At 56.9% G+C, this 21,849-nt stretch overlaps 1 protein-coding gene across 1 annotated transcript in view; it reads right to left on the minus strand.

Moving 5' to 3' along the window:
• Window positions 1-1,064: 1,064 nt before the first annotated feature.
• The window catches only part of ADORA1 (adenosine A1 receptor), a 31,526-nt gene continuing 10,741 nt past the window's right edge, over window positions 1,065-21,849 (minus strand). Inside the window, exon 2 of the mRNA XM_021686586.1 lies at window positions 1,065-2,445. Within this exon, the coding sequence (XP_021542261.1) occupies window positions 1,806-2,445 (640 nt within the window). The 3' untranslated portion in view covers window positions 1,065-1,805. The remainder of the gene's footprint in view (window positions 2,446-21,849) is intronic.

The raw sequence follows: 21,849 nt of genomic DNA on the forward strand, positions 1-21,849 counted from the left end.
CAGGGGTAGGCCTGGCAGGCCCCAGGCCAGGCTTCCTGGGCACGAAGGGGCCTGGGAGGTGCAAAGACTGGATGCCCCTGCAGAGAGGTGCACTCTGGGTGAGAACCGCTCAAATAAAGGTGTGTGGTGTGTTTTGGTGCGGGGGCCTCTGTGCCAGTGAGCGTCGTTGTGATGGGGGAGGCGCTGTGTCACAGCGAGGGGGCTGGAATGCGTCACCGCGAGGGGGTCTCCACGTGTGACATCAGGAGGAAGATGTCAGTGGGAGGGGACTCAGGATCTAAGGGGGGTTTCCAGACATGAGATTTTTAAGATCTTGCTTTCACATTCAGGGTATTCTATGCCAAGAGCATAACTATAGGAACAGACACACTCTTCTCTGGAACCCTCCTTGCTCTGAACGCCTCCATACCCCCCTCCCTGCTTCCCCCCCCCCGCCCCCCCCACTCTCTTCTGCTGAGGTTGTCTGCTGCCCTCAGATGGCGGTGAGGGTGGGGAGCCAGGGGCATGCTCTCCATCAAGGTTCACAGTCTTTATTAGTCAGGTGGCCCTCCCTAGGAGCCAGGGCACATCCTACCTCCGAGAAAGGAAAGGGCCTGGAATCACACACAGAACCCCGCACCCCCACCCCTCTGTACAAGGGCCCGCAGAGCCTGGCAGAGGGTGGAAACTTCCCTGGATGCTCTGAAGCTTACACTGTGCCACAGAGCCCCAAAGCCCCTGAAAACTAGTGCCAGGGATACTGGGGGCATTTAAATGCCAGCAAGACCTCCCTGCCCCACTCTCAGGGGTGTGGTCTCCCCTGCCCTCTTCCAGCCCGTCACAAGTCATCCCATGAGTACCCACAGTCAGCACTTTCCCTTGTCCACACCCCCCCCCCAGGCAGGCAGAATGCTCCCTCATGTTGGCATGTCTGGGGCTCTCCTCTCCATCTGGCCCAGAAACAGCAGAGATGGGTGTCACTTAGAGAGTCCAGGCCATCATCAGGGGCTAGTGGAGCTGGTAGCCCAGATGACAGGTAGTTATAGCCCAGGCTCCTCCTTGGGCCGCGCAGGGCCGGAGCAAGGGCTCAGTGCTGCCACCCGGTGGCTGTGTGCGGCCTGCCCTTCAACTCCACATGAGCTCCAGCGGGCTTGGAGCCCCCATTCTGGGTCCCAGGGCTGGTGGAGAATAAAGCAAAAGTTGGGAATGATTTCTGGACCCGCTCTTTCTGCCTCTTCCAAGTATAAACCTGGGCTCCCCGGGGCAGGGAGAGCAGGCACCCTGGCACCCGGCATGGCTAGCCGCTCAGGGTCCGGGGAGGCAGGGACTGAGGCTCCATGATTCCTGCCCCTCAGTGGCTCTGCCACCTTCTACAGAAAGGAGAGAAAGCAAGACCATGATGTGCAGTTTCTCTCCCTCCCTCCATCTTGGAGGGGACCCTCTCCTCTCCTTAGGCTTGGTCCCAGGGTTGCACATCCACCACAAGAGACAAGCAGGCTCCCCTGACTGCCATGGAGCCCAAGCTTGCCCTCCCAGCCCACATGGCCCCTTTGCAGCCTCAGTCTCCCCAGGTCCGTCCAGCCCAAAGCACTGGGTTGCCCGTAGGATGGTCACACAGCTGGGGAGGCTCAAGCCACTTTCCTCCTCTCCTCAGGTTACCTGGTTCCTTCCTCATGGACCGCCCTCCCAAACCTCCTCCAGGACCCGAGGTGCAGGTCACCCACACCCCACAGCCCAGCCAGGAAGGCTCAGGAGTGAGACCAGTGGGGACGTGGGACTGGGCTGAGATGCCCCCGATGTGGGCAGGCAGGATCGGAAGGTGGAGTCTAGTCGTGGGGCCCCTCTTCAGGGGGGTCCTCGTCAACGGGGGGTGTGGGCTGGCAGCGGAAATGGTCATTCCAAATCTTAAGGAAGGTGACCCGGAACTTCTGGATGCGGAAGGCATAGACGATGGGGTTCATGGCCGAGTTGCCATGGGTGAGGAAGATGGCGATATAGATGAGGATGCTGGGCTTCTGGCAGGAAGGGCAGAAGAGGGTGATGCAGTTAAGGATGTGCAGGGGCAGCCAGCTGAGGGCGAAGAGGAAGAGGATGAGGGCCAGCGACTTGGCAATCTTCAGCTCCTTCCCATAGTACTTCTGCGGGTCACCAGAGGAGGCCGACACCTTCTTGTTGAGCTGCTTGCGGATCAGGTAGAAGACCTCCAGGTAGATGAGGACCATGAGCAGCAGCGGGGGTAGCACCCAGACAAAGAAGTTGAAGTAGACCATGTACTCCATGCTGATAACCTTCTCAAACTCGCACTCAATCACGGGCTCGCCCTTGGTGCCGTTGGCTGCCCAGGCCCGTTCCACCTCCCCGAGCCTGTTCCAGCCGAACATGGGCGTCAGACCCACCACGAAGGAGAGAATCCAGCAGCCGGCGATGGCCACTGCCGCCCTCCGGGGAGTCACCACCGTCTTGTACCTGGGGGAGGGGAGAATAGAGTGTAAGTCCCCCCCCGCTAGGCTCCACCGGCCCTCAGGGGTCTCTAAGAGGAGGCCCCCTCCCCAGCCAGGGCCCAGCAAGTGGGGAGCTGCGGGTCTTTGGCTAGAGGTCCGAGTCTTCAGGATCTAAGATTTGGGCCACAGCTTTGCAACGCACTGGCTCATCTCGCCCGCAGAGGGTGGGAACCCTGGGTCATGTAAAAATCACGACGAACTAAAAATCAAGGTAAAAATCATAACAGAAAATAACAAAGGACCTCCCGGAGGAGTTTTAATAAAATCACCAAAGTAAAAACCATGTGTGCCCGGCACATCGCCATTGGTCACCTCATCGTTGCTGCGTGGCGGTCCTGGTAAGGTAGGAAAGCCTTGACAGATGAGGAAACTGAGTTCAAAGCGATCACATGGCAACACTTTCCTGTGCTACGCTGACCCAAAACAGCCAGATCATCAGTGAGCCGCTCTTCCCCTTAGGCCAGCTGACACAAGTGTCCAAAAAAGCCTTGCACACCTCCCTCCTTCCGGCTCTGCCCCATACCCCCCTACCAGTGGCCCCACCTCCCCTTCCAAGCTTACCTCCCCTTCCCCCTTCCAATCACCGCACAGTGCTTATCTCCTGAGGGCTTGTGCTCAAGCACCAGCTCTGCACCCCCAAGCTAACGGGGGAATCATTCTCAGGAAAGACAACTCATGTTCACGGAGCATTTGCTACAAGCGAGGCACTTGCGTGCATGCATGCATGGGGGTGCATTTGCTCAGCCAAGTGCCAAACATGCGTGCTTTCTGTGCCAGTAAGAAAGGATCTCTGCAGCTCACATTTTGGGTGAAGAGGCAGACAACACAATGTCCTGGGAGCTCCCCACTTTCCTTTAAACCAGTGCAGCCTGCAGCCAGCGCGTCCTCTGCCCACACGCCACCCTGGAGAGAGTGCCAGGGGCTGGGGCCCACCCGGCTTGGTGCTGGGGAGCCAGCTCAGTGCAGCTGGGCTCAGCTTGCCCAGTTTATTTTCCAGTGTGGCTTCTGAGATGGATGGAGTGCCCCCCTGAGCCTGTAAGCAGCTACTGATACCCATGGGGGTGAAGGCGGAGGCCTCCCTCCGACTTTGGTTTCTTCTGTCGTGTGCTGTAGGATCGGTGGCTTTCTTCTTCACAGTGATGATACTTATGGCCCCTCTCACCCTGGACACCGTTCCACGCACCACAGCCCACTGATCCAGGAAGGCTTTACGGGGAGGGGGAAGGGAATGACTCGGGCGGTGGGGGTGGGAGAAACCAGATCCCCCCATCCCATCAAGGAAGCAAGCACTAGAAGGGATCATGGAAGCTCTTTTCCAATCTCCTCATCGTTCCAATGGGAAAGGGAGGAACCTAGATGATTCCAACACGTCAGTGTGGTGTCCCCTCCCCTACTCTGTGATCACAGGGCCCTTGTTTCCCCAAAGCACCAAGGTGCCTTGAAGGCCCCCAGTTCACTTGTGCCTCCTTAAGTTTTCTTACACATAATCCTTGCTATCTGGCAACTGAAGCCCATTCCCGCCTCTTGGGTCCCCAGCAGGAGGGCCAGCCTGGTGCACACACTAGAAGTCAATCTGCAACCTACTAGATCAACTCCTTCTTAGTAAAATGAGACAGTGGACCCACTTCAGAGACTAAGGACCAGATGAGACAACATAAGTGAAATAGTCTGTAAACACTCCACCAATATTCCTGTGCCCGAGCCCCTCCCGTCCAAGCCCCTAGTAACACTCACGCTTGGAAAACCTCCCGTATCTCTAGATGCTCAGCCAACAGGGCCTAACAGCTCTGCAAATACCTGGCTCAGGGCTTGTTAGTGATGATCTCAAAGGGCTCCCCACACACCCTATGGTGAAAGAAGCTCTGGGTGAATCCACAGAGCAAGACCGAAGGAGCAGAGATCATTCTGCCGAGACAGAAGGCTGAGGGACACTGCCATGGCTGTCATGAGGTTGGGGTGGGGGGGCAGGTTTCCAGGGTGAGCCTCAGCAGGACCTAATCAGGCTGCAGCGGCAGGAGGAAGGATGGAGGCCAGGCACCTGCCCTTCCCTGCCCCCCCCCCCCGGGGTCACGGCCCGTCGCACGTATGATTTATATCATGTTTATCGTTTACAAAGCCCTTTACATTCATGTCTCAGGTCATCCCCGTAACCACCCTGTGACGCGGGACATAATGGGATTACCATTTCACAGATTAGGAAACCCAGGCCCAGAAATGGCCCAATAACTTACCCAGGTCTCCAGACTCCAAGACTAGCTCTCCTCCTGGGCACCAGGCTCACTGTGGGTCACTTAGATATGGGATGATTGGCAGATTGCGAATGTCCCCTTCCTAAGAGCTTTAGAATGGGAACATCTGGACCCTATTCAAGGAGGGTATGCCCAGAGATAGGGGGGTGGACAAGGTGACCTTGTGCTGCCGTCCAGCCTGGGGATTGGGGGTGGGGGGAGGCTGCCCAGGACCCACATCTGAGCAATGATGACCACTGAGAGAAGAGGTGGGTCCCGACACTGACCCAAGTGCGAGAAGGGGAGGAAGCAGCTTCTCACTAGGGAGGCGCCCACTCCCCTCCTCCCCTGGCCCTTCTTGCCTGGAGCCCCAGGGTTAAAGCTTTCCTGGGGCTCCTCCAGGGCCAGGTCCCAGCAGACCTGCAGCTTAGGGTATCAGTTCTCATCTGTTTTTCTTGCTATTTTCTCCATGGTGGGAAAGGGCTGGACCCAGGACCTTGGCTGAGGTGAGGCAGGCTCCCACAGGAAGGACTGCGCCCCAGGGCCAGGGAGAAACTCACCTCTCCCCACACGTGGGAAAGAGAAGCAGAAGCTGCAAGTCCTGGGGCACACATGGCGTAGGGCGTGTTGAATGTGCCTCCAAAGCTTGGGCTATCCCTCCCAAGTTGGGGTCTGCGGCCTCATCCCACCCCCGGGGCTGTGCTGGGGACTAGCCAGAGAGACGGCTGTCCTCAGGAGCATGCAGTGTCCCACAGACACAGGCGGGGGAGCAACAGAATGGACACACTGAAACACCAGTGGGGCCTTGTCCACAGGCAAGCAGGGCGGGCAGCTCCTTACAGAACCAGCCCCATCACCTCCAGCGTCTCCCTCACGGTGCTTAAAATCCCACCATGGGTGAGCCGTTCCTTTGGGTTAAGAATTGGCCCCTCTGTGTGTTATTTTTAAAAGCCAAGACAGTACTAATTCCAGAGTGTGAGTTAGTCTACCAGCCAGACCTTCCTGATGATGGTGATAACATGCAGACTGTGTACCTGGAGCGGTGGGAGGGAGAGGGAGGGCTTCAGGAAAGAGGTGGAAGGGGGTTCCCAGGCTGGCTGAGTGGGGAGATATCTCCCATCACAGATGCCACCAGAGTAAGTGTGGTTCAGAGGTGGACAAGGTGGGGTGGGGGGGGCTACCAATCCCACACCCAACAGGGCAGGGCAGAGGACACCTCTGCCACACCCCTGCACTCTGGCAGGGCTGCCACATAGAAGAGGGAGGTTCTGAAGGCTAAGGCGGGGGAGGGGCATTGAAAAATAACAGCTAACTGGGGCGTCTGGGTGGCTCAGTTGGTTGAGCGTCTGACTCTTGGTTTCGGCTCAGGTCATGATCTGAGGGTCGTGAGATCAAGCCCTGGGTCAGGCTCCGCACTCAGCGGGGGGTCTGCTTGAGATTCTCTCCCTCTCCCTCCGCCCCTCCCCTCCCACTCATGTGCACGCTCTCTCTCTCTTTCTCTCTCTCTCAAACAAATAAATAAATCTTTAAACAAAAAGAAAAATAACAGCTAACTGATCAGTAATAATGACAACAATAATGCTAATAAGTTAACATTTATTGATACTTCCTGTGGGCCCGGCACTGACTAAAGATAGCCCCATGAGTTAGGTATTATTATGATTATTATTTTCATTTTCTAATTACAGTAACTGAGACTCAGATTATGAGACCTGCCCAAGGTCCCTTAGCGAGAAAGACGTAGAGACAGAATTGCTAAGATTCAGATCTTTCCAAGTCCAAAGCCTGGCTGGACCCAGCGCTGGCACTCCCATGGGATGGGGTGAAGGGGGCTTGGAGGGTGGAGCCTCAGAGTGGCAGGGAGCCATGGTGAGTTCCTTGGACTGAGCAGTTCTGAGGATGCTATTAGACCTGCCTGGGAGCCCCCCGACTTCCCTCCAGGTCGGGCCTCTTCATAGACCTCAGGCTGGTCTGTTGATGAGCTGCCTAGCTGTTTAGTGGTGGGTGTTGGGGTGACGAAGCAAACAAGGTACCTCCCTTTGAGTCATTAAACAGATATTCCATGAACACCTTTAGGTGCCAGGTACCAAGTGGTAAAGGTAGGGTTCAGAAATATTGAGGAGAACAGGCTCTCGTGAAAGTAACCTTCTAGAGGCAGGGGAACAGGAAATAGATGTATAAACAAATAAACGGATCATTTCAGAGAGTGAAATCAATAGGACACCCGAGAGACTGAGTAGCTGGTGGGCAGAGGGGCCTCTCTGCGGAGGATGTGCTGAGCTGATCGCTAAATGATCACCAAGAGCCACCCAGGCAAAGATCAGGGTGGCGGGGGAGGCAGAGCTTTCCGCGCAGAAAATACAGCAGGTGAAGGTGCTGAGGCTGGAGGGCAAGGAGCAGAGAGCCGCTAGTGAGGCCGGTGAGGGCAAGGGTAGGGCGGGTCAGTCCCAGCTGTGGTCAGGGACAGCCACCTAGGGCTGGGAGGGCCACAGTCAAGGTTCTGGGGTACATTCTAAGTGCAGGGAAGCCATTGCAAGCAAAGGAGTAATATCCTCCAGTTTCTGTTTTTAAAAGCTAACTCGGACCGCCCTGTGGAGAACGTGTTGTAGCAGGGAAAGCAAGACAACCACAGGGAGGCTATTTTAGCTGGGGGGAAGTGGACGGCTTGAGGTGCACTTGGGAACGGATCCAACAGGATCTGCTGTTGAGTCTGGCTGTCCAGCTGACAGAAAGAATCAAGATGATGCTCAGGTTTTGATCCTGGCCACTGAGCGGAGAGAGAGATACCATTTCCTGAGTCTCCTGGATCCCTGTCTCCTCAAGGGGCCCCTCCCCTTAGCCTCAACCCCACCCCCTTTGCCGGTGAGGTCCACATCACACTGCTGGACCCTCGTATGTGTCCACCCAGGGGCCTTCACCCTTCCTGCTCATCTCCCCTCGAATGATCAGATCCCACCTCAGATGTCACCTCCTCAGAGAAGCTTCCCTGCCCAGCAGGAAAAAACAGCCCCCACCACTCTGTACCTCTTACCGGGTTTAACTTTCTTGACAGAGCTGACCACTTCCTGTCTCTCTCTCGTTCTCTCTCCATATATATGTATGCATTTATCATCCGTTTCTCTTCAGCAGAATATAAGGTCCATTTAGGACAGGGCCTTTATTTTGCAGATTCACCACTGCAACCCCAGTACCTAGAACAGTGCTCAATCACTGTCTGCCGAATAAATGAATACATACGTGTAACAACGGGCAGGTGAATCCAGACCTCCACTTATACAATCACTTATGATCTATTATCTATGTGATCAATAAAATTCAGTGATAAATAAACATGATTTATTCAATCATTTGTGATTGATTGAGGACCTACCCCGTGAGTACATCTCGAGAACCAGAAATAAAGAGGAACCGGTCGCTGCCCAGTTAGAGAAGGTCAGAGGAGAAAGGCGTAGCCGTCGCTCTGGAAGCAATCACAGTGCCCTGGATGATAAGAATCATTCCCTGGGTGTGTCTGTGCCGCGCTGGGAGCTGCGGGGAGCCCGCTGACAAACCGGCTAACTACTGGTGCCCTGCTTAGGTGCTGCACCATAGGCCGCTCGGACGAGGGCCTCTTAGGGGAGGTATGAGCCAGTGCCAGCCAGTCCCCAAAACACCCACGGCTGCCCAGGCCCCAGCGCTGCGGCCACACACTGAGAGACCAGCAGAAGCTCCGCTGGCCAGACCCAGCTTCCCCGGAGTCTTCCAGCCTGCGGTCCGGAGAAGCCGTGTCTCCATCTCAAGCTAAGTCCTAGTGGGAGCCATGAGCGTGCCCAGGCTCCTGGCTGGTCCTGTGCCTCATGAATAGGCCCCTTTCACAGATAAGATCACGTCCAGTCGGAGGCCCTGGCGGAGTGCCGAGGGGTGGCCTCTCCCTGCCCACAGCCTCGAAGAGGGGCTCTTTCCCGGACACCACTGGGGACTGACTTTCAGGCTGACTCTGGGAACGTGAACCAAAAGCCTCCAACGAACAGGAAAAGTGCAGAATGTCACCAGGCGATGAACAGACCCTGAGGCCTAGGCAGGAAAGAAGCATTTGACAGAGAAAAGAGAAGGGGAGGGCAGTGAGGCCCTACAGAACTCTCTTTGGTGGACAGAGAACTGCCACCCAGAAGAAGGCGCTCAGAGCAGCCGCTCTGTCACTGCTCGATCAAGACCGGAGCGTGCTGGTCTTGAAGCCGGCTCTCGTCAGCCTCCCTCCTACTAGCCCTGCCCTGCTCCGTCTCAGCAGGGGCTGAGCCCTGCGGGCTGCATCTCCGGAGCTCCCGTGTCAGCAGGGTCCACCCGGAGGCACTGGGGCACCGAGGGAGAAGAGGAAAGCCGGGATCTTTCCACCCCTCTCTGTGCCTCGGGCAGCTGTTACCTCTCCTTTCGGGCTTCCCCTCCCAGCCCGCAAGCCCACCTCAGTTCCAGCTCCTTCTTTGTCCCCCAGCCCAGGGCTAACTTCCCATTGTTGCTAATCTCTGGGTTCCCTCACAGTCCCCTTGACTTCTCAGATGCTTCACCACCTGCATAACCAATCCCTCCGCTGTAAGCACCTCAGTGACCCCTGAGCTCCAGGTTAGACCCCAGCCGCTCAGGAGTGAAGCCAGAGTGGAATGAACCGAGTGTAGTCATCACGAAGAACTCCCTGCCAGGAGCAGCAGAGAACTGACCAGACTCTTAACAAATCCGCGTGGACTCAGAAGGGAGAGAGAGAGAGAAGCCACATGGTCGGTCTGGAAAAGGCTAGACGTGTCTCTGTTGGAAGACAGGGGTGATGAAGTGTCCTGTCGACCGTTGAGGCCAGGGCAGGGTCGTCAGGCCTGGCTGGCCCTGTTCCCCAGTCACGTGGCCAGAGCACCGGGCCGAGGCCGGGAGCAGGGAGCGAGGAGCATGTTTCTGCACCCTGGCAGTTTGGAGAGTCAGGAACCGAATCTTCCGTCTCTCCTTCCCTTTTCCTCCGTGTCTGAGAAGGAGCAATGCTACAGAGCTCGGGTCCCCCCGTTCCTGCCTCCCTTTTTATCAAGGATCTGGGCCACTTGCAACTGGAAACCTGGTTCTCCAGACCAGGGAAGTAAGGCTTTCAGACTATTAAACTACTTCCTGCAGAGAAATTCTTCCTCCCCAAGGAGAACAGGAAACCAGATACAATCGAAGGCGCTGGGCACACTCCAGGGGCCAAACATTTAATAGTAATGCTGCCCAGGGGAGTCTGGATCGGGGGCCGGGCGGAGGGGCGCAGGATGTGGGTCCTAGTCACCCTCCCTCGAGTCTTGCTCCCCTCAGACCCTGTGGCATCAGCTACCACCCATATCAGTGTCACCCGTCCCCAAGAGGGAAACTGGTCTGACACCTCCAGGGTCAGCCTGAAGGCTACAGAGAGGAGGGGCAGACGCTTGCAGCTCCTTGAAAGAAAAGAGCTGGATAAATTGATTAGGTCATTAGTGTAAATGGGCCTTGGAAATCACTCCTGGTCACTTGTTGGCGACAAATAACTCCACAGCCTGGTGGGAAGACAATCAAGGGCACGTATGTGACTCCGGGACCAACAACCTCCCCTACCTTCCCTGCTCCAGATGCAGAGCCTCTTCCCTGGATCTGGCAGTGAGCAGAAAAAACCTAGCTTCTGTCCTCAAGGAATGTTCTATCCGACAGGGGGCTCAGCGCCTGCCCAAAGGGGGCAGCCAGTCTGACGAGACAGCAGCACATGTTGAAGCACACAAGGCCAAAGGCCCTGGGACCACCGCCCCAGACTCGCCGGCTGCACGGATGCCCAGCATTGCCCGCTCTGCCACAGGCCTGCGTGCCTTGTCACGGAGCTCTCTGCTCTCTGGTGTGTTCTCTCATCCTTACAAGGAGGGCTTTGGATTTGCTCAGAGCTCCAAAGAAGGCTTCCGGGGGGCGGGGGTGGGGGTGGATGTAGGGAGAGGGATCTCAGATTTAGGGGAGGCACATTTTCCAGCTATATCTGCCTGCCATCCCCAGGCCTTTCCCCCTCATCCAGGATGAATCAGGATGTCCCCGTACAGACAACGGAGACCCAGGGACTGCATCTGAAACAATGCCTTGTGTGATTTTCAGATGCAACCCCCCACCCCACAATGGGAAGCAGCTCTCTGACTCCCAAGGCCGGGTGGAGCCCCACATCCCAGTGACTGGGTGATCCTTGAGGAGGAGGGTGTCTGACCTGATCAGGAAACTGGGGAGACTGGACCCAGGCTTCCTGGCCATTTCCTGCCTGAGACTTGATTCTCTCCGGCTCTCAGGTAAGGAAGGCCAGGGTGGCAAAGAGACCAAGGCCATATGGCCGCACCTGCCATGGGGGACTTTCTGACTCATCCGGTGGGTGGGACGGAAAAACCCGTCCTGTCCGTGCGCGGATTTAATGACCTGAGAGCGGCTGGTGCAGGGAGGCCTCACTGGGACGACCATGGCGGGAAAGGGGCCAAATTCCTTTTCCAGTGAGGTGGAAAGGCCTGCCTCTGGGGAAAGGGAGCCGATCGGATCATTCCCACAGGCCCCCGTGGCCTCTGCAGACAGTGGCCACTTACAAGAGGCGGCCAAGGGTCCTCCAGTCTGGCTGGCCCGTCGGCAGGGCCAGGGCAGGAGGGTCCTGGGAATGTGCGCACTTCCCTGGGCCCAAGAGCACAGAGGGGCCCGTGCTGCCTGTTGAGGGGTGCCTGCCCGCACCGCAGCAACATCAGGACCCCCCAAAGAGGGAGAGCTCTCCCTTGGAGCGCCACCTCCAACCTGGTGTGGATCAAGAGACCCAGGTTCTGGTCTGGGCTCTGCTGGGAGTGAGCAGGTCAGGGGGAGACCCCTCCCCTTTGGGGCATCCTTGTCCTCATTGAGATGATGTGGGACTAAACCAGATGTCTCCCAAGCTCCGCAGGTCGTGTTCCCCTCTGCTGGAATGATCATCCTACAGGGAGAGCTGAGCTTGGCATTAACAGAAAGGAGAGGGGAGCCCTGAGGACTAAACTCCTCTCCCAGTTTGGGGAGGAGGGACCCAGGGGCTGGGGTTGAGGCACCCACAAGTCCCCAGAAGGGAGTCCCTCCCCTAAGGTTTCATGCTCTAGCTATGCGCCCCACAGAGAGGAAGACTGGCAGGAATGTAGGATGGAAAGAGAAAGAAGTATATGGCGGTGAGATGAGTGAGTAAGGGACTGACTGGCTGGCAGAAGTGTGCTGTAGAGTCAGATCGGCCTTCACGCTACAGCTCCACCAGTTAACAGCTCGTGGCCTTGAGCAAGTCACCATCCCTCGAGTCTCAGTTCTGTCCTCAGTACAAGGGCTCGAGAAGACGTGCTTGGCAGGCTCACTGTGACCACGGGGCTGGTGCACTTACTCGTCTGGGCCCTGGGTACCTAATAGCAACTGGTGCCCAGCCTTATCACCTCACCCCCCAGAGGACATCCCTGATTCTACCAGAAAATACAGTCAGCTCCGAAAGAGATACAAAACAGGTTGCAAGGACACAGATAAAAAAGAAAGTGACTTGTTTCGTTTTGGAAGCCTGGTCACGGGGCTTTTGTTTCTATTTTGCAGCTTGCTCTCCCACCTAACCCAACCTTGGTACAGAATTAGCCTGTGTTCCTGATCCGTCTGAGGTGGGGAAGGGGTGGGGTGTGGGAGATCGTTCAGCCCAGCACTAAACCCCACACAGGGCCCTAGAGAAGGCACACTCCCTGGCTGGGCCCAGCAAAGCTCTCCTGGGGGAAGTGGCCAGTGTGGGGGTTGGAGACACGGGCAGGCTGACTCGGGGAGCCCATGCCCTTTCTCCTTCCCACTTCTGAGTGTCTCCCGGCCTATCAGACACCTCGGGATACTCAGCATCTACCTGAAAGCCTATATCCGTCAAGGGACCGTAATGTAACCCCCAGCAGGGAGACCCCATGCAGACTCCAGGGCAGCCCAAAGGCAGTAGCCCAGCTGGGACCCAGGAGGCGGGCCTTCTGCGCAGGTGCCAGGCCTGGAGTCATGGGCAGTGCCCCTTCCGGGCCTTCCCAGGCCTAGGAGAAAGGGATGCTCACCCTGGCGACGCAACTGTTCTCACGGGGTGTGGGTTCTTTCTCTGTTTCTGCTGCCTGGGCCTTTGGGGCTTCCTAAAGTTACAGGCTCCCTTCTAGAAAAGATGTGACAGATGGCAGGATGTGGGAAGACAGAGAGGACAGGGGGAGCTCCCCACATCTTGGAAAGCCTCCGAAAGAGTCCACTCCCACCACCAGACCTCCACTCCAGAGCGTCTCCTTGTCTATCAGAAAGTCCTCCTTGGGTCTAACTTCAGGCCCTTCTGCTGCCTCACGACCCAAGGTGGTACTTAGCTCTTCGGACCTGGAAGAAGCTGCCTATTCTCCCAGGTCCTGGGCCTTCTCCCCACTGACACCCAGGTCAGTGGAGTTTAGAGCCCAAACGCACTAACCACAGTGGTAAGAATTCCAGCACTTTTCAGCAGCTGCTCCCGGGTGCCTCCTGCTGTTTTGTTTGCCTCGTGTCTCACTGCACGCATGAATATCACCCAGCCCCACATGGCTGAGTCCCAGGCCAGGCCCAGCCCAGGCTCCAGTCCTTCCAGGTCAGCAGCCGCCCAGACAGCAGGGCACGGGAACCCTGGTCCTGCGCCCCTCCGGCCCCCCTGCATCGGCTCTGGTGCCCCCCCCTATTCTGCCCCAGCCATGGAAATGAGCTGGGGGGCACTGGGAGGCTGATGCAGTGGAAGGCTTGCCCGGGGTGGGGGGGATGCAGGGAGGGCCTAGCTTCCGCCTCCCAGGATAGCAGGCGGCGGGAGGTAGGATGTTGGATCTCCTGGGTCACAGTTGGAGGCTGATGCCCTCCTCCTCCCCACGTGGGACGGTAAGTTGAACTCTGTTTTCCTCTCGCGCGTAAAACTGCAAGTACCCCGAGAGCAGGACGCAGGTGTGGTTCAGTGTTGTACTGTATTCCTAGCAGCTGCCACAGTACCTGGCACACAGTAGAAACCCAATAATATTTGGGCAAGGAAAACGGATCCATATAAGATGCTCAGTTAAAACCAGAGGTGCAGAAAAAGAGGGGGCAGGAGGAAGGAATAAGGAACAAATCCAATGAATAGAGAACAGTTACAAACATGGTAGATACTGATCTGATGATATCAATAATCACTTTAAATGCGGATCAAGTCAGAGGGAGGGTCAGAGGTCCTCCCGAGGCTCCCCGCTCCTCTCCACACCATCCCTCCGGGCAGGCAGAAGAGTCTGCACCCAGCGCACACAGATCGGGCACCTTCCAGAGGATCTACAGGATCCTCGGGTCCTGCCTCCATCACCCAGCCCTGGTACATTTGAGCCACTTAATGAGGTAGCTCTAGCAAGAGTCTAACCACACTTCCTCCTGTGGCAAGACCAGCCCTTCTCCTCACTGCCAGTCCTGGGTGGGGGTGGGGAAGAGCCTGTTCTCTCGCCCGTGCAGGGAGCTGGCCGGCACCCCTGTCATTTGCCCTGGGGGAACAGAGCGGCCTAAGCCCTTGGCAGGGTCCCAGTGCAGGGGTCTGGCGAGGCAGCTTCTCTGAGGGCTGATCAATAAACTCATTCTCAGTCACTCCCACTTCCGCAAAGCCCTCTAAATCATTCACATCTGCCACGACCCTGGATGGGGGAATCTCACGTTATGATGTGTGTGGGGGAGGAGGAAGCTTATTAAATCAAAGCCTTTTTTTTTTTCCCATCTACCATTCACGAAAACTTCAAAGTGCCGTGCTCAGAGCTGGGAAAAGAAAATGCAGAGAGCTGGCGGTAATGGGCCTTGGGGACTCAGCCAGGCAAGAACCAGGCAGGCCACGCACCACAGGCAGGCCACCCCACAGGGGGTGGGGGGGGTGGGGGGGGAGCTGGGGCCGCCGAGGTGGCTTCCTTGTTACCAACACCAACCATCCGGGCCGTTTGGAACGTCCTCCTTCAGGGCCCCCCAAATTTAAATCTTGCAGGGGCCTGACCGCCCACGCCTCTCCCTCCCCTGACCTCCACGCTGGTCCCCACTTCTCTGGCGGAGTCCCGCCACTGGGCCAGGGAGCAAGAAGCTCCGGGCAACACAGCATGCCAGGCACGTGACAGGCGTTAGAGATGCGGCAGAATCCGCGTCTCCGCATTTGTAAAATGGAGCAGAGATCTGCCCAGCCCAGCCCCCACTGTGTCCCTTGTCACCACCTGGCACGGAGTTTGGCACACGGTCTCGCCTCCCGTCCCTCCTCAGTCATCCCCGGAGACGGAGTGATCTGCCCAAGGTCACAGGGCCCGTGGCCGGAATTGGAATGGCAACTCAGACTGGCGGCCTCCAAGGGCGGTGTTTTGTGTTTCACACACTGACGTTCCCAGGAGGCTGTGAGGGGAGTGAGGACAGGGACCAGCGTCTCTCAGTTCTTAGTGTCCCATATTGCCTGAACTTCCCAAACTAGAATATGCGTGAGGGGCAGGACCCAATGGCACTCAGCACAATATCTGGCACAAAAGTAACCGTCCTCGTCCTTGTTTGGGGAGGAGGCCGACTGAGGAGCCCAGAGAAAGGAAAGGCATTGTCTTAGATCCTACAGGAAAGACGAACACAGACCCCTGCCAGGCCCATCGCAAATTCACTCGTGTGACCCGTTTCTCTTAATGGATGGCTACCTCCAGCGTGCACAGAGAGAAAAGGCCAGGAGCCAGCACGGAGGAGAAGGAGGGGAGAGAAGCTCCCCATCTCGGCAACACGATAATGACACAGCCCAGCACCACTCGCAAAGTGCTTCCCAGCCAGCAATCCAACTTGTTGCAAACATCGGCTTGCCACATAAACAAAGAGTGGATTGCTGCCATTTTGCCGATTGGAAAACTGAGGCCCAGGAAGGTTCCGTGAGTGCCCAAGGCTGCCACTTGGCTGGTTAGCATCTGAGCTGACACTGAACCCAGACTCCTCGGACTCTGGCCCAGCGCTCTTTGCAGGGTGCACTCTACCTGTGGGTGGCAGAGAAGGTCCTTCTGAGTCCCTCACAGCGCCCAGCCCAGGACCCAGCCCAGGGCCCACTGGGCTGCCCCTCTAGCCCAGCTCCACCACTCTCACCTCCGTGGACCGCGTGGGATCACTTCTGCTGCCATGATGCTGGCAACGCCTCGGGATTTAGCTTCCCTGCCCTTGTGATTGAGGCAGCCGTGCAAATGAGCACACGCAGGCCCTGGGGCTTGCGAGAAAGCAGGCAGGGCCTAGAAGAAACCGGGCAGCAGGCCAGGCCTGTGCCCACTGGCAGTCTCTGCCCCGGAAGCCTCAGCCACCTTAGCTCAGCATGTGCTGACTTACCTCTCACTATCCGCAGACTCTTGTGTTCTGTGTCCATCTCAGCCTAGAAGCTCCCTGAGGACAGTCGGGGCTCTGGTCCCCAGTCTGGACATCCCCGAGGACAGGGGCAGGGGGAGTGGGGTATTTCATCCATGGCATCCGCTTTGGTATCTGGCAGGCCCCAAGTTCCATTCTAAGCTTGGCTATTTATGAGCTGGGTAACCATTTTCAAGTGACTTTACCTCCCTGGTCCCCTATTTCTTTATGTGTAAAATGACGCTGATCTCAGCCTTGCAGAACTACAGAAAATTAAATATGCTGCCAAAGAAGGCACCCAGCGCTGCTCTGGACACTGAGGAGATACTCGACACGCAGGCACTCCCCCCACCCGCCCAGCCTTCATGTCCCCTTCCTGGGGGCCCTCCAGGCTCCTCCCCTGGGCTTGTGGAGGAGCCTGGAGCACCTGGAGCAGGAAGGGAGGTGCCCAAGGTGCTGGATCCAGAACAGTGCTGGGACACACCCTTACCTGTGTGGAGGGCTTCGGGCGCCTCCCAGCCCGGCACGCGGCCACTTCCCCAAGGGCCTCGGCATGCACGTAGAGGAACCCCTCAAGCCACACTGGTGGATGGTGTCAGCTGTCCACCCAACCACACCAGATTCAGAAGACACACACACACACACCATTATCCTTCCATCTTCCTCTCTCCCACCAAACGGCAGGAAAGGGGAAGAACGAGCCCCATGATCCTGCAGGGAGATGTTGGGTTTGCACGTTCCTTTCCATGTCTAACAATGGGCAGTCTCATGCGCTAGATACTACTACTTCCATTTTCGTTCGTAACAACTGAGGCTCAGAGAGTTTGGCTAAGGTCAGAATATGAAAGTAGCAGAGGCCAGACTAGGAGAGCAGTGTGGCCAGCCTGGCGGGGAAGCGGGTGGGGGCCATGAGTCCTCTCTACCAATGGAGATGCAGGTCCCATGGGGTGAGGGGAGGTGGCTTGTCCCAGTGGCAGACCAGACCCCGAGATCCGGCCTCCTGGTTCCAAGCCCCCAGCCTCCCTCTGTACTGGCCGGATGGGGAAATCACGTCTCCCCCAGCCTCCCCTGGTTTGGGCAAAGGCCCCCTGTTCTTGATACTCCTCACAGGTGTTTCGCTGGAACATTCTTTTTTTCTCCAAGTCTTGCCTGCAGACTGAGCTCAGGTGCAGGCCACGTTCCGACAGGAAGAGTGGGGCCCAGAGAAGGCCCTTCCTCGCCTAAGTGACTCCAGCAGTGGGAGCGGACACCCTCTCTTGTGCAGGTGGTCCCCCGGGGCTGGCCCCTCGCTGAGGAGTGAAAGCCCTGCGCCAGGCTAAACATGTAAGTCACTGTCAGTTCCCCACCAACCTCAAGGCCCGCCACCCCCCTCATGCTCCACAGGGAGCCTTGGCGGTGTGCAGCCTCCATTCTGCCGGCATGCCCCTGCCTGGGGAGCGTGTTGGAGCCAGGAGCTGTCGACAGCTCCAGCAGGTGGTAGACACCCGAAAGGGAAGACGCTTTGTCTTTCAACATCAGCTCCAAAGGCAAACTTGGCTCGCCTGCCAGGCGTGCGGCAGCACCCACTTCCTGGCCCTCCCCACCTCCTGGGGGCAGCTCCCTCTGGCTCTCGGGTCTCTGCTCCCCTCGCACACCTGCAGCCCTGCAGAAAACATCAGCTTCTTCTGCTACCTCCGTGCCAGGCCATCAGGCCCGCCCTCGGGCAGCACTTGGAACCACGGGCCAGAGAGCAGACTTGGGCTGGGGGTGGGGGTCACAGTAACTCCTCCGTCCCCCACATACATCCCAGCGCCAATGTAATTCCGGACAATAAAGCCATTCTCCCCTCCCATTCCTAGAACACTGCCTCACAGATAACTCTTTGCGGTAGGGATTGGAATTAGGCCCATTATATAGATGGGAAAACTGAGACCCAGAGAGGGAAGTGATTTACCCCAAATCACCCAGAATAAGTGTTAGAGTCAAGGCTCAAATACAGATCTTTTCATTCATCCATTCAGATGTTCATTCAGCCATGTGCCTGATAGCATGTTGTTCACCTTGCTGAGCCTCAGCTTCTCAGACACGGTGGCCATTGGGGCTATATCATACTACTAATGTCAAATACGGTTAGTGCCTCTTCATAAAACTGCATGGATTTGAATAAGAGAGTCCACTCCCTCTCCCTCCGCAGCCCCCTCCCACTTGCACTCTAAATAAATAAATAGAGTCCATACGAAGTATTTAGCCCAGGGCCTAGCACATATTAGGTGCTCAAGGACCACTTGTTACTATTACCATTCATTCACTGATTCATTGGGCCGGTCATCGGATATCAAAAATGGGCAGAAAGCACGCTGGGCACTACGGAGACAGAGATGAATAGGTTTGGACACCCTCCCCTCAACACACACACACACACACACACACGCAAACTACTCACAGGCAAGTGAGGGAGATTACCTGCATGCAATTTGACAAGGGCTGTGTTTAAAGCCCTTGAAGAAGAACTGTGGGAACATGAAGGCAGATCAAGCAAGGCTTCCTGGAAGAGGTCTCATCTGAGCTGGGTATTAAAGAATGAGTAGGAATTAGACAAGAGAAGAGAAGAAAATAGCTTCTGGGGTGTGTGTGTGTGTGTGTGTGTGTGTGTGTGTGTGTTTAAGATGTGGTCTTACATGTTAAATCTCCTTCTTTTATCCTTCTCCACTCCAAGGACACACAGGGTGAGAAGTGACTGGCCCGGAGGCAGGGAAAGTAAGTTTTGAGCACAGGTACAAGGAGGTGTGGGGCTGAGCATCCTGGCTGGGGGAGTGACCTTGGCTTTGTGTGCCTGGGTGCTGGCCAGGCCTGTTCAGGCCTCTTGCTGCATGGCAGCTGGGAAACCGTGTCCCACCTACCAGACTGTGGGTCTGTGTCCTGGAGGACGGGACCTGTGTTGTCAGAAAACACTTGTTGACTTGAACCCGTAAGCTGTGTTCTCATGTCAAGGAGGATTAATGGTGGGGGGTGGGGCATGAGGACTAGGGGTTGGGGGGGCCAAAAACAGGAAAGGGACTGGCTGGGCTGGGACTCTTGTCTGGGCCTCAGAGGGCGGGGGGGGGGGTCGGGGAGAGCAAGCAGGGTCAAATGAAAGGGGTTCCAGACCCTCCAGGATATTGTTTTTTATTTGTAAAGATAAAAATAAAAAGCTAGAACCCCTCCATACACACACACTCACACACATGCACACACCCAGGTGTGCCCGGGTGAAAGCATACGCACACCCCGCTAAGAGCCCGAAGTCACAGTGGCCTCCTGTCCCGATTACAGGTGATGGTGGCAGAGACATCGTGCCTTCATACCCCTTGCTGGCTCGCTGGCTCACTCCCAGACTGTCAGCCCCTGGGGCCTGACGCGGCCACTCTGAATGGTGTCTGTGTCTCTCCCCAGCCCTTGCTGGGCCACTGTCATCAAGGGAGCCCTCGGAGCCCAGGACGTAAACATAACCCCCATAACCCCTGGGGGTTATGTTTACTCTGCAGAGGACGAGCCAGCTTGGCAGGTGTGTCTGCGAGTCCCCAAACACACTGAATGTTCCCCCCCTCCAGAAAGCAGTTACGGGGCCACCGGTCCCCCAGGGGAGGCCTTACTTCAGCTCCCTCAGACACCAGCCCCTCAGGACGACAAGGAAGGCTCGGGAGGGGCTGCTCACACCCTCCCCTCATAGAAACAGGAGCATGCGGACCAGAGGGAGCCAAGCTGAGGGCCACAGACCAGGATTCTCCCTGCAACTTGCCGGGGAAGCTCACCCCTCTGCACTCCTGCCCCCGTCCCCCCCTCGGATCTCTTGGGAATGTTTTAATGAAATAACCTTTCACGCTCCAGTACCTGCCTCTGCCCTCTGTGGATGAATATGAAAGATCCGACTGACTTCTTCCCAAGCCGGCCACTCCATCTGCCCCACCGAGGCCTCCTTCGTCCCTGCGAGAATTCTCTCATTCCTTCCCGGGACAGACACTGATTTAGCCACCTACTAGGCGGCAGCCAGGCATGTGTTAGGTACTGGGATACAGTGAGCAAGACAGATGGAGAGAGCCACACCCTGCTCTCACGGGGCACACAACCCATTTGACACGGACCTGAGCCCATGGGACCCCAGCAGTCACGTCACATGGAGCAGTAAAGGGAAAACAAGTCAGGGTTATTGGACACCAGGAAGAGCCCCCACTCACTGAGTGCCTACTACATGCCAGTCCTTCAACACAGCTCATCTCTGGGCCTCCTAACAACCCTTGGAGGGAAGTATTAAGAAGCCTCTTTGGCACAAGAAGAAATGGAAGCTCAGAAAGGTTAAGTAAGCACTCCAAAGTGGCAGAACCATCGGTCTGGGGAGACTGCTCTTACCCTTCATTCCACTGATGTATCTCCATAAAGCAGGGCAAGAGAGATGCCTCCCTGAAAAGGGGATCGTTAAAAATATCTGGGATAGAGGGGCTTTTTTGCAAATAGACCTTCCCCTCTCGTGCCCACCAGAGGATCATCGCCTGGGGAGCTCCTGCTCCAGCTGGGTGGGTGTGCATCAGAGCTCCCGGGTCTGTTGGGATATAGGCAAAGAAAAGGCCTGAGAAGCAGCTCTCGCCTTGCTGTAGTCTGGGCCCCTCCTCGGGCGGCAGACGGGACAATCGGAACCCAGCGGCCTCTGAGATCAGGCTGCACACTGCCCACAGCGAGGTCTGGCCTTCGGTGCCTGTGCCAAGCCAGCCAGCTGCCCTGCAAAGCACGAGGCAAAAGGAGGAAACTGCTTCTTTGTGGAAGGACAGACAGGGCTTCTCCAGCAGCCCAGGGCGCCAGAGACCCCGATGCGGCTCCCCATCCCTCCCCCATCCCCCCGTCCACCTGCTCTGCCCATCAGGGCGGGGCCGGAGCCCACACTGGCTCACTGCCCGGTGACTGACCGACCTCTCTGATGCACCGCTGGGGGCCCCACCATGGCTCTGGGGGGGCCGTGTTGTAGGGTGGGGGAGGGACAGCCACCACGCAGGGGATGAGCACAATGCACAGTGCCGGGCCTGGTGGGCTGCAGCAATGCGGGTGGGAAAGGAGGCTCTGAGGCTCACAGAGAGTCTGGGGAGGGTGCCACCCAAGGGACATCCCAAGGGGATATCCCTCCAAGGGAGGATGGGCAGAGACTCGGGGGCCTTAGCTATCCCAGAAGCCACTGTGTCTCGTTCGGAATGGAGCCTGGCAAGAAGGAAGAACCCCCAGCCCTGCTGTCTCCTTCTGGAAGCTTTAGGGAGCCCAGAGCTACACATCCTTATTGGTGCAGTTCCAGCCTAAGAAGCCAACGGCCTCCTAAGAAGTGAGATGGGAAGACAGTAGATGGAGCGGCTGGAGGCACCCAGGAAGCTGGCTGGATATTTGAGCGGCCCCTTCCTCACAGCTGTGTGGGGGAAGAAAGGGCCCACCTGCCAGACTCCATGAAGGGATGAAAGCTGGGGAATGAGCAAGAGAGAGAAGACCACCAGAGGACCCACTAGCATATCACCTCCACTTGAGTATCTAGTAGGTTCTGAATCTCCTTCCAGTTTCTTCTTTCCCCACCTTCTCTCCAGAATCAGCACCACCATCTACCCAATGGCTTTAACCATAAACGTGGTGGTCACACTTGACCCCTTCTCCCGCTTTGCACACACAGTCCATTACTAGTTGGTTCTAACTCTAACACACCCTAACTCTTTCCAGTTCCTTCCATCTCCACTGCCTCCTGGGCTCCCTGCCCGCCCCCACCCCCGCCTTTAGCCATGACCTCCTACAGTCTTCTCTTGCCCGTCCAACCCATTCCC

This window comes from Neomonachus schauinslandi, chromosome 6 (assembly GCF_002201575.2).
Source record: "Neomonachus schauinslandi chromosome 6, ASM220157v2, whole genome shotgun sequence".
NCBI lineage: Eukaryota > Metazoa > Chordata > Mammalia > Carnivora > Phocidae > Neomonachus > Neomonachus schauinslandi.